Source organism: Pelobates fuscus, chromosome 10 (genome assembly GCF_036172605.1).
Source record: "Pelobates fuscus isolate aPelFus1 chromosome 10, aPelFus1.pri, whole genome shotgun sequence".
Taxonomy (NCBI): domain Eukaryota; kingdom Metazoa; phylum Chordata; class Amphibia; order Anura; family Pelobatidae; genus Pelobates; species Pelobates fuscus.
The window spans coordinates 50950491-50963783 of record NC_086326.1 but is presented as its reverse complement, the minus strand read 5'-3'; the positions used below and the strand labels follow the sequence as shown (position 1 = coordinate 50963783).

At 37.5% G+C, this 13293-nt stretch overlaps 1 protein-coding gene across 1 annotated transcript in view; it reads left to right on the top strand.

Annotated features, from left to right (window-relative positions):
* PTPRE (protein tyrosine phosphatase receptor type E) overlaps positions 1-13293 on the top strand; it is a 125475-nt gene that overhangs the window by 74016 nt on the left and 38166 nt on the right. The window contains exons 3-5 of the mRNA XM_063435213.1: positions 5536-5638; positions 7654-7727; positions 10738-10868. Coding sequence (XP_063291283.1) covers positions 5536-5638; positions 7654-7727; positions 10738-10868 — 308 coding nt within the window. The remainder of the gene's footprint in view (positions 1-5535; positions 5639-7653; positions 7728-10737; positions 10869-13293) is intronic.

Sequence of the window (13293 nt, the reverse complement as noted above, 5' to 3'; positions counted from 1 at the left end):
ACTTTTGATATTTAGACCATTGTTAATCTTTCTATCAATCGACCTTTTGCAGCCATCATTTACAGAGACATAACTTTTGACACTGGGTGGTATCCACTGAAACTCGAGACAGAATTTGTTCATCACTAATCATGTATGCAGTAAAGTCCATAGCTTTTAAACATGGTCCCTCCTGAGTTTGTAACTCAACTAACTAAGCTTCCAGGAACGTTCCTAAGCTTCTTCTTTCAAAGTTCTGCTAAAGAAAAGACTTGATAGATAGTGCATAGGTGTAACCCATACCACAAAGCCTAATCATAAACTGCTTGCACACACACAACCCATAGAAATACACCACACATTCAATCTCTGACATTCCAAAGAAATATACACCGACACTCACACTGACACACCATGAACATACCTCCTCCCCCCCCAATTTACACACTTCCTTACTTTATAAATAAATCATCCATCTTTACTCAAACTTCCTTGCACCACAAATATGTATTGTTTTTATTTTATTATATTTTTGAGTGTTTATTTTAATACAAAATTTGGTTAACTCCAGCTTGAAGCACATATGTCAATTTTCAGGGGTTCTAGGATCAAATTTAGTCCGGAGTCCCAGATTGCTGTCTGTCTGTCTTGGCCCATATACCATTGGGCCCTAGATGCCCTCAGCTTTCAAAATCTGGAGTCTGTGGAACTGCTGCCCTGAACATGGTGCCCCTTAAACTCCAGGCGCCTGCAAAAATAGCAGCAAGAAAGCCTGTAGCTGATGAAGGCCTAAGAGGGAACTAGAGAAAACTATGGTATTTACAAGTATGTGTCTGCTTTATTTATATACATAGAGCAGGCAAAGTAGCAGCAAGTAGCATGTGCTTTTCACAGGATTGACAGTTCTAGGTGTAGAACACAGGCTGAGAAGGAGTCACTGGCAACATAAAGACCACTACCATTGTTCTATATATTTCGGTAAAAAATTTCTATTAAAAAAATGAACAGATTTTCAAAATCATAACAACTTACAATTTAAGAACCCCAAAGTCTGTTCACCTATCTCTATGAGATCACACACAATGTTTTGGGGTTTCACCCCTTAACGCCCCTCCCCCTTCCAATATTATATTGTCTGATGAGAGGCTAGGGAACAGAAGTATAGAAAAATCTATACAGCTTTATAATAATTAAATTAACCTGGCATTCATGTCACGTGCACATGTATTCTCACACAGCCCTTGCAGCAATTTTCCACCTACACACTATGTCACATCTCTTCACATCTGACAATCAGAGTGAATTATTGTTAGATACATTGATAAAATAGAGTCCTCCTACCCAGCTGCAAAAAAAACTTTTCTAGGATGACTGATTGACAGCAAGTCACTATAAAAAATTGCATCTAAGTTGTATTACTTTTATCATTGTTTCAATGTCAGAATTTCCCTTTACCAAAAAAAGAAAGAAAGAAAAAACAAACAAACAGCATCCTTGGCAATTATATCCTTTTTAGTCCCCAATCAAGATCAAGAAAAGCCTTAATATCAAACTGCAATAAAAGCATCACCAAAGTGTTTTAATACTGAGTGCAGCAAGAGTGTATCCACTTCCTAATACTTCACTGGTATGGAAAAGTGCTAGGAAATCAGGAAAAAAAGGAATTGAGGTCCAACCAGGCTTATATTATTACATGTTGGTGGACATCTGCAAAGAGAGATAGTGGCTAAGCAGGAAGAATTGAAAGGTATATATTACATGCTATCTGGGTAAAGTATCAACAATGATTCAGAAAGCTGGTCATGGCTAGTAGTGATATATAAAAATACAAAATTGAATCAAAGGCCAGAAGTCGATGGGTTGCAGGCAGTGGGATATGAACTGGAGCTTAAAGGTACACTATAAGCACCAAGACCACTTCAGCCCATTGAAGTGGCCTGGGTGTAGTTTTTAAGAAGTTGCAATAATTAGCTGGGTGGACTAACTCTTTCTCTAGTGGCTGTCTACCAGGTAGCCACTAGAGTAGGTGTTGGCAACCTTCAGCACTCCAGATGTTGTGGACTACATCTCCCACAAGGCTCTTACAGCCATAATGCTGGCAAAGCATCATGGGAGGTGTAGTCCAAAACATCTGCAGTGCTGAAGGTGGTCTATCCCTGCACTAGAGGCAAGCCGTTAGGAGACTTTTGGTTGCCTAAATGACGCTGGACGTCCTCACGCTATGCATAGGGACGTCCAACGTCACCCAAAACGCCATAAGAAAGCATGTTTTTGATCACTGTGGCACCAGAACTTCTGTGATTTGAATATTTGAATGCAAGGGTTCTTAGAGCCTCTCTATTTGCTTCTGCACATCTACATAACCAGTAAATTATCTGTCATATCAAAATAGAATGTGCAGGAAAAGAATGGAGAGATGAGTATCTGCACTGGATGGAGCAATGGACACACAACACAGGGGCTCATGAACATTCAGTTACAATCCTGGACCTCTATTGCCACAAAAAGGACAATCAGATACTAGCCCAGACTACAAGCTAGACTGCAAACATGACAGCTGTCATAGAAAAGTGAAAAGAAAAAAAAATAGTAAAATAGTGTGATTTTAAATTATTGTCAATCTAGATAAATAGCTACAAAAAAGAGGTATATAATTAGTATAATATAATAAGTATCGATGTGGTATAGAAAATATCCCCCAGTGCTTTCAGAGTGACTGACAGTAAAGTCAAGAAAGGGTGCAGGAGAAAAGCAATCTGTGCTACAGGAAGCATGCACCTCACTGCTCCTCTGGTAATGCACCATAAATCGATGTACTGCAACACCACTTGGATAGAACCAGGACTCTCGGGATGCTGGGGTCATTTTGCAGATACACCTATTGTTACCATTTTACATTTACTAAAAAGGATGATAACTGTCAGAGTATACAATGGTTAGATGAAGATGTTAAGAAAATGCTAATAATAATAATTGAAAATATGATTTTTAGTTATATGTAATTTATGCACAGTTCTCCTTTAATGGATAAAACAAAGATACCAAAATATCTTTATATTTGTTCTCCCGATGCTCCCACATTTTTCCGTGTCACCTAGGAAACTAGAATTTACCTTTTCAGAATGTGTATATTTCACTGATGACACATCTAAAAGGTAATAAGAGTTTTAAACTAAGGGCTGAGCACTTTGAAAATAGTTTGTCTAAATAGGTTTGTATCAACATTTGTTTTAATATAATTCTTTGACATGATTAATTGATTGTGAAAATCAAAACAGCCACATCTGTCAAAACAAATTAACTTCTAAACCTGCAGGTCTTTTAAAGAGATTAAAGTGACATTAAACAAAACAAACTAATTACAATTCTATACCTTAACGTGTACACCTCAAACTTTGTATCTTCAAGAATGACAGCAGCAACAGTTTAAATTTTTTTCTATATATATAAAAAAAAAAAATACACAAGCCGTACTTCATATATTATTCCAGACAGGCAATCTACATTTCATGTTGTTTATATAGATTGTTCTGATTAAGCGGTCCTTTTTAATATTAGTATGTGGCGCCAACACTGTGATTTTATAACCATACTAGACCTAGGGGTTTTTCTTTAAAACAATGAGTCATAGTAAACTCACCAAAATCGGTCTTCTGTTAAAAAACAAAAAAAACAAAACACCCACAGTGTACACATCGACACATTAAATGGAATCATTCGGCTATAAAATTGCACAGGAATCCAATGCAAGAACCCCATTCACTAACCTTGAGAATTAGCAGATAAGCATTATATTATATTCTTCTAAACGATGATGTTCCATTTGTTTGGAACAGCAGCAGGAAAAGCTACAATTGATGAAAGGATCAAAACTGAGGGACCCCCAAAAAAAGACATAAAGGATTTGACAACGAAGGTTTCTTAAAGTGAACCTGTCACTCTAGGATCATTTCAACTGTTATTAGTTCTCAAGGCACTAAATATAAGATGTCATAGTTATAAATCATATATTTTGTGCTTTAGAAGCTGTTATTACAATACTTACCTCAGTCCTTCCCTTCTTTGCCACCACTCACTATATGCCTCTTACTATATTTTAACACCCACCTTTCATTGCCACCTCCTGTGGCTGTGCTTGGCCTTGCTTGGGGACACGTCTCCAAGCAGGGCAATCCTCCAGGCTGAGCTTCACTGCCAGCACATTGGCATTAGTGCTACCCATAATCCTCCAGCAAGCATTTAAAATGCATGCTGGGGAAATTGCTCTACGAAAGCAAGAAAGAGAACTACCTACGGGAAGGTTCTCTCTCATTGCCATTAGACTCTGTATGGTGTTGGTACACCTAATGTCTAATGCTGAGGAATTAGAAATTTGCTAGCAATATAAAGATGGATTGCAATACTATTTGAAATGAAACTAAATGTTGTCTGCCATCACAAGTACACTTTAGGTGATCATAAAATAAGAATAAAATCATTACTAGGAAATGTAAATTGTTCGGAATGAAAATAAAACGCTAATAAATGTTTAATGTGGAAAGCAAGTTTTCTATTTTCCCGATAACAGATGTTTGTGACAATATCGTACGCTTTCACAATTTGTTTACTTGTACTTCTTATCTTTCAGACCTCCAATAATGATTGTTTAGAGAAAAAAAAAAAAAAAAAAAACTTTTTCTCACTATTAAAGGGATACTATATGCACTAAAACAGCTTTAGCTTAATGAAATAGTTTGGGTGTATAGAATATGTCTGTGCACAATTTTCTGGCATTTAGGAGTTGAATACAATTTGTTTGTGCAGCCACAGTCACCCTGCACCAAGATCTAATTTTTAAGTCTCCTTTATAGCAAAGAGTGTTTATTTTAGAAGTTCTTAATTCATGCTTTGATAATTGCCTGCTAAAGCCTACATTAGATTCCTGTATGTGATTAAAGTTCAATTACCAGAGTAGGAGACAAGAACTTCTAGGATAAACACCCTGTGCTTTTTTTTTTGTGGGGGCTGTGTGACTCACAGGCAGGAGAGGTGTGTGTAAGGCTCGATATACAAAGTTATTTATCTCCTGAATGGCAGAGAATTTGGCAGTGACACTACAGGGCATAATTACATAATTAATAATTAAGCTAAAATGTTTTTAGTGTTTAACATATCCCTTTGAATAAGAGTAGTTAAAGCGGTTCTGTCCCTAAATTCACTGTTCACCAACTTTTCTATCGTACCCCCCCCCCCCCCCCCTCCAAAACATAATTAGTAGTCCCTGGACTGGTGCTAATTACCTCTATTTATGTTGTGCAGGTCCGGCGGTATCCTCATTCCCATGCATAGCTCAACATTCTAAACAGGAATAAAATTAGAGTGCTGCTTTAACTGTTTGCTGTTTGACACAGATATTCTGGTGATGTTTACAAAGAATAGCCATAACAAATATCTATAAATAAGCATATGTCTCCATGAATCATATTGGAAAATGGTAACAAATATAAACGTGTGTATGTTTGAGATTGAATGGAATCCTGGGATCCTAATGGACTATTTTTATCTACAAATGTCTAGCATCTACAAATTCCACTGAGATCCAAGGCTCACTTGTAGCCTCCGTGCTGGTTCCTCTTTTTGTGTGCTTTGTCCTCATCATCTTGGCTGGATACCTTTTAAGGTAAGAATCCCTGGGTTAATATTCAAACCAATTGAGAACAGTTTGACAATTTACATGGGGCCCACTACTAACCAGAAAGCTCTGCAATGTGTATAGTCCAGCATTGCAGGGTGGTGCTCATCGACTGAGACCTCTCTATGGATCCTCTCAGCCAACGAGACAATCCTGCACACCAGTGGAGCTAAAGGAAACTTCTGGAAAGGAACTTTCAGCTCTAGAGGAGACAGCAGTGGACCCCGGATAAGTTGTCCAAATGTTCTCAAATATCCAAGTATTGTTTTGAGCCATATAATTATTATTATTTGTACCTGACAGAAAGATGTTATTGGTTATAGTAAGCTGAAAATTCTAAAGAAAATATATTTTAAATATCAGGTCTTGATTTAACCCCTAATCAATAGAAATGATTTCAAGTGAGCTATGCGTACTCATATATAATAAGGAAAATGAGCGTCATGAGTAAGGTATAAAGAATCCACTGTTCTTATATATATATATATATATATATATATATATATATATATATATATATATATATATATATATATATATATATTAATGTTATACTAGTATAGTACATGTCAGTCATCTTACAAGACTGATCACTTTTAGTAATCAAATAAAATGTCATTTTATTGATGCTGGTCGGGTGTGGACAACATACTGAATACCTTTGTCAGCAAAATGAAAAAACAAAAGACAATTTATTTCCCCATGACATTTCTTTTACTCCTCTCCATCAGTACTTCATGACGCTGCCTGTTTGACAAAAAAAAAGTTGCAAAATGTTATTCTGAGGGTGGTGTTCATTGTGACATTTTCAGGAAGACGATGTTGCAGATTGCCTTGCAACAGATTTTAACCTTGCAAACCTCAAGCAACTAGATAAACATGTAATTACCGCCATTGTTTTGTGACCCTGTCCATGAATGAGCAGATTCAGATGAGTGAATGGGGAGATTATAAAAGTGTCAGACGGAATGAAGTAGATTCTGACGGCGTCTGGATGAATGGGGAAATTGTCAAGGTTGCAAATTAAGTTATTAGGTTCCACTTGAATGAGTAGATTCTGAGGCTGGATAAATCATCAGGGTCTCAGGATCAACTGGCAAATTGTGAGAGTGAAATGGCAGATTTTGACTTTTTCAATGTGAATGGACAGATTATTTTGGCTCTTTCTGAACAATAGTTTCCCAGAGTGAATACAATTTAGAAAATCCTCAAATTATTTTTTGAGTAGGGCTTTCTGAAACTGTTTCTTGTATTGCCTCCTACCTTACTCCTTCCTGCTTTGGATTGCTGGATTACTATTCATTTGCTCCATTCTTTTTGTTCTAACTATTAAAGCTCCAAATACTAATTCTTACTTCCCATTTCCAACTTTCCAAACTTTTGCAAGGATGAGCTGATCTCTTCAGCTGGGTTCCCGGGCCGTACCACAACTGGGCCATGGCCCCGAAAGTCATATTTCCAATTGAAATGTTCTGGAATGACCCTTCTCCTTAGTCATTTCTACAGCAACAACCAATAAAAAAAAATAGCACTTATTTGAAATTCTGAATGGCATTATACATTTTAAAATCTCATCAAATGCTGAGTAATGCAAATGGAAAATGTGAGTGTCTAGGCAAGTTGTAGGCAACCGTCGGCACTCCAGCTGTTGTGGACTATGTCTCCCCTTGATGCTTTGCCAGAATTATTGCTTTAGGGCCATTATGAGAGCTATAGTCCACCACGTCTGGACCGTTGGCACTCCAGATGTTTTGGACAACATCTCTCACAATGCTCTTACAGCCACAAGATCTGAGTACTCAAGGTTGCCTTCCCCCAGTCTGGGTATTCGTCACTTTTCAGTGGGAGGAACTGCAAATTGCTTCTAGGCTTGAGCGTCATTGCTAACTAAAGTGTGAAACAACAGAATGTAAACTTCCTTTATTTTATCTGGGTGTTATGAGTTCATAGGAAACTATAAACAAGCATTCAGATTAAAGTCACTTTAACATGTTTATTTTAAGGGCCAGAAAACATCGGAAGGCAGATATTAACTGCAGCGATAAGAAGATGCCAAATAAAATGTTAGAAGAGCAAGGTATGTACAACTAAAAAGATGATTTATTGCTGTTACTGTATAGGATTTGCAATGTTACTATTACAAGAAAACTAGAGCTTTTATCTTTATCATTCTATCTCGGGAATCTATCTTCACTGTAACTCATTTGAATCATTTTATTCTGCTAACTATTATACTAACATGAAAAAAAATGGTACAAACAGTGACGACTAACTTTGGCAATGCAAGTGTTGGACTACATTTCCCATAATGCATATTCAGGCTTAATTTGCATTCATTTATCCAGGGATTATTTGTGTTTTCAGAATACCAGCATCGTTTATGCTGGCTGATGAGCTGTTTGTAACCATCTGTAGAGCATTTTATCAATTACTGGAATATAGTTAGTCCACCGCTGCAAATCCAATTTTAGTGGACTTGTTTCAGCCACCGCAAGTTATCCTGCAACGTTTTGTCTCCTTGCACATAGGTTGTCAGGTTTACAGAATCCCTGATGTCGTGGTAGCTGAAAGTACATGTAATTAAATTTGAAATAGCAAGCAATTACATTGCAATACAAGATCAGGTTGTGCTTAGGCTGGCCAAGCTTTATAGGGATTAGCGTACCCAAAAAGCTGTAGGGTCAAGTATCTGTCACTGCTATAAATGGTACATATTTGCATTTATGTATAGGAAATCATATTGTTAATACATCATTGAAGTAACATAAAAAAAAAATGCAAATAGCTCCTGTCATTGCCATGTAGACTGCTTATATGCTAGAGATGCTGTAAAACTACAACTCCCATGATGCTTTGCTTACTTTTAGAATACCTTGAGAATGGCAAAGCATCATGGAAGCTGTAGTTCTTGAAACCTTTGGAGATCTACCTTTTTGGTACCCCTGTGCTAGAGAGAACTTTGTAAAAACATTACTAAAGTGAAATAAGGTTCACAGATCAGTTGTCATACAGGTTGGTTAAAGGATGGTGGAGTTCTGATCCAGTGAGAGTATTGATTAAATCGAGTTCTTTGGCATAAGAACAAGTTTTGGAACCACTGACTTACAGTATGTGGTATTACTATGAATCTTGCTAAATGTTTAAATGTGTCTTATTCTATATCGAACTGTTGTATTATGACGAGCTTATTCACTGAACAGGAAAATTGTTGAGTGTCCAGTTGGGCTACTTTATCTTAAATATTTTAGTTTACCTTGTTAATTTGTCAAAAAGTCTGCATTGATTTTAATTGGCTTTTTAGAATAATACTTGGGAACCGGCTGGGTTTTACTAAGAGAGGTGGACACCCTCCTATTTAGTACATTTTAATACATCTCACTCATCAGTGTTACAGTACTCTGAACTTTGGGTATAAGTAGAACATTACATACACCCCTTCTGTCACTACCAGGGAAATAGACATTTCTGGAAGATAACCTGTAGCCCTGTGGATGCTTCAGGACTCCTATAAATTTCAAGTTTAACATTTACATTAAACAGGAAATGGGAGTGGGAAAGGAAAATGATCGACTTCCTGTGTCTAAAAGAACTGCTCCCTACTAAATCATTTATTTATGGTAAATGTATGTAGGGAAACTTGCCGTAACCTATAGTGTGTGAGAAATTTTACAAAAAAAAAATCCACTTGCTAATTGAAAGGGAAACCCTTATTGCAACGCATTTCATTTTATCAACTGGTAAAGTCATACTGTGCTTTAAAAAAATTGGTTTGAAGTGTATTTTAACACCTAATTTTAACACATTAAGAGCTACAACCAGTATTACTGATATTCAAAATTAGAAATTATATTTCTGTTTTGGTATTATTTTTGCATGTGACTGGTTTATGGGAACTATTATGTATCTGGGAAAATAATATTTTTAGGTGTGATAGTCATTTTGTTTCTCTCACTATATAGTCACTTATAGTAAGTTGAAACATTTACATCACAATAACAGTTGAAATTAGATAATAGGGCATTAGATATCCACCAAGGCAGAGTCGGGTGTCTGTAGCCAATGTGACACCAGAATTGTCTAGGGCTTAATCCTTCTTATTATAATCTATGAAATACAGGCTTCAACAACTCTTGTTCACTTAGGTGTGGTATATTAGTTACAGTGTATGAATATTCTTCCTTTGTTTGTTAAGTTTTTGCCCGAGTGGTTTTAATTTACCAGACTCGACTCATCACATAATTGAACAGTTGAAAAAGATCTCCCACCGGCTTTCCCCGAAAATAAGAACGGGTCTTATATTAATTTTTCTCCCGGAAAAACGCACTAGGGCTTATTTTCGGGGGAGGTCTTATTTTGGGGAAAAACATGTGCTAGAAAGCAAGTCTATGTTCAGACGAATTCCCCCGAACATAGACCAGTAGGGCATGAAATCCTGCAAAACTATGTTTCGGAAAACTTCTCCGAACATAGATTAGTTTACTCGCAAATGGAATCTTGCGTATCTATGATCGGAGAAACTTCCCCGAACATAGATAAGCTTACTCGTGAATGGAATCCCGCAAATCTATGTTCAGGGAAAATTCCCCGAAGATGGATTAGCAAACAACTAGGGCTTATTTTCAGGGGATTTCTTATTTTTGGGGAAACACAGCAGTAGCCCAATTGTTTATTTTTACTATTCAATGATTTGGATCTAGTTTTGGCAAGTTGTTTGGCTCGTCATAACTGAACATTGTGTTGGCACTCATCTTGGAGCTCTAGAAATGTGGGCTGTATTAATTTGTGGCCTTTTTTTATATATGTGTTGTTAGACTAACATGCATTTTGTTCTGGTATAGGTTATATACTATATAGGTTATATTAATTAGCTATATAGGGGTTTATTATCATAGTTAAACCCAGCCACTCATACTTCCTAAAGAACAAGGCACAATCAGAATAGAATTATATGAAATAGACGGATTTTCATTCATAGCTGATTCTCTCCCTGCCCCCAACAATCATTTTTTTTTTGTTTAGGTTTGTACACAATAATGTAATCATTACATTTGTTGTTTTTCCCCCCATTTTTTTTGGCACCCTGATAGAACAGCAAATGCTGCTCAGCAGTTCCCCCACTGTTTTCAAGAAGTATTTTCCGATTCCAGTGGAGAATTTAGAAGACGAGGTTCGGATTAGATCAGCTGATGATGGAAAGCTATTTCGAGAAGAGTACAATGTAAGTTGTTTTGTGTAAAGAAAGAGCAAAAAAATTGTATTGAAACCCACGGTCTCTTTGAACAAGAAAATAATTTTTGTTTAATTCTTTATATTATCTATTTAAAAGAAATATGTCACATTGTAGGCTATTTACTATTATGTTAACTTTTCTCTATATTTAACAAATTGGTATTTGTGAGGTGTAAAAAAAAAAATACCCCTTCATCCTGCAGCTGGGCACCTCCATCATAGCCCCTTGCCAATCTGCGTTATACGTTCTGTCGTTTGCAGCAGGCAATCAGCATAGAAAAAGCATTTAGAGAAGAGGAGAAATTGAAATGTCTCTTTCTCCTCCTCATTTGCAATGTTTGCTCTGGGTTTGCCTTGTCTGAAATGGATTATGATTCTATTTGCTAAATCTCTTAAATCATTTTTATTAAAATGAAGCATCGCATGAAATAAAAAGTAGGTTTGTAGGTGGATTTTAATTGTGGGTTCACTGGTGCTAATTCCAGAAAATTAACACTTCATTTCAAATGTAATTTCATGCAAAAAAATATATTTTGTCATACTTTTTAACCCCTTAAGGACCAAACTTCTGGAATAAAAGGGAATCATGACATGTCACACATGTCATGTGTCCTTAAGGGGTTAAAGGGACACTATAGTCACGAGAACAACTACAGTTTAATGCAGTTGTTCTGGTGAGTATAATAGCTCCCTTCAGGCTTTCTTCATGCAAACACTGCCTTTTCAGGAAAACGTAGTGTTTACATTGCCTCTAGGGACACCTCCACCTTCCTGAGTTAGTGCTGACAAAAAAGCAGCCCCGACGTTCAGCGTCCCTACGCTCTGCATGGAAACACTGAATTTTCCTCATAGAGATGCATTGATTCAATTGATTCATCTCTATGAGTAGGTCCTGATTGGCACAAACGGTGTTTGGCCCCGCCCCATGCCGATTTGAGTCAATCCAATGCTTTTCCCTATGTCGAGCCATGGCCTATACGCCCTATCATATCCCTTTCCCTATGGGAAAGCATTGGATTGGCTAAAAATCGGCCATTTTGATCATGTCACAAGGGGGGGTGGAGCCAGCTGCAGCTGACACGTGCGGCGCTGGAAACTAGATGAGTTTTAAACTTTTATAGGGGGGGGGGGAGGGGAAGCCAACTAAATGGGTTAAACACTATAGGGTCAGGAATACAGGTTTGTGTTCCTTTAAATACTTACAAGAATGCAAAAATAAGTATTTGCTGTTTCAGAGATCAACTACATTTTACATGCAGCCAAAAAGTTTATCTAGAATATCCTTTTAATTAAAACATCTGCAGCTTTGAGGAACTGTTAAACTGTGATGCAGACCCAGGCTCTATAACAGTTTTAAACTTTCATTGATATGGAAATTGTCAGTCTTAGTCTTTACAACTTTAGGTGGTCACACTATAAAGATCACTGCAAGAGGTTCTACCTGCTCTGCTGTTTGGCACTCATCTGCTTAATAGTTTTGGCAGGGGATGGGATTTAGCTACAATTTACAGAATGTTATCTTATTGTTCTTGATTATAATGCAAGGCCAGCATGGAGTTGGAAAAAAGGAATGATATCGAAGGGGAGCTGGTCACCTAAACATAAACGTTCACTGACAGACACCCGGACACACACATACACAGACAGTCACACACACACACACACACTCATTGACAGACACACGCACTCACTGACAGACACACATTCTCTCAAAAACTCAAAGTATTTTTTGAATGATTTGATACACTCAGATATACACACGGATATCTATAGAAACACAAAGACTTATACACATACAGACATACACACACAGTGGTGTATCCTGGTTTTGTGCTGCCCTAGGCAGGACAAAACTCAGGCGCCCCCCTCCCACCCACGCCACCCTCACCCAACCCTCCCCCCCCCACCCGCGCCACCCCCACCGAACCCTTCCCCCGTCCCGCCTTCTAAATACACACACACACACATTCACTGACAAATACGCATACACTAGGTAACAGAAACACACTCACTAGCAGACACACACACAGTCTAACAGACACACACACAGTCTAACAGACACACACACACTAACACACACACACACAGACCCACACACATAGAGACATACACACACACACACACATACAGACATACACACACACACACATACACACACTAACAGACATACACACACACAAACTAACAGACACACACACAGACCCACTAACAGACATACACACACTTACAGACATACACACACTAACAGACATACACACACACACTAACAGACATACACAGACATACAAACACACTCAATCACTCACATATTTAATACATTTTTTTTTTTTTTATTTAACCCCCCCAGCCTCCTTACCTTTGGGAAAGCTGGGGGGGGGGGGATATCTGTCTCCCTGGTGGTCCAGTGGCTGCTG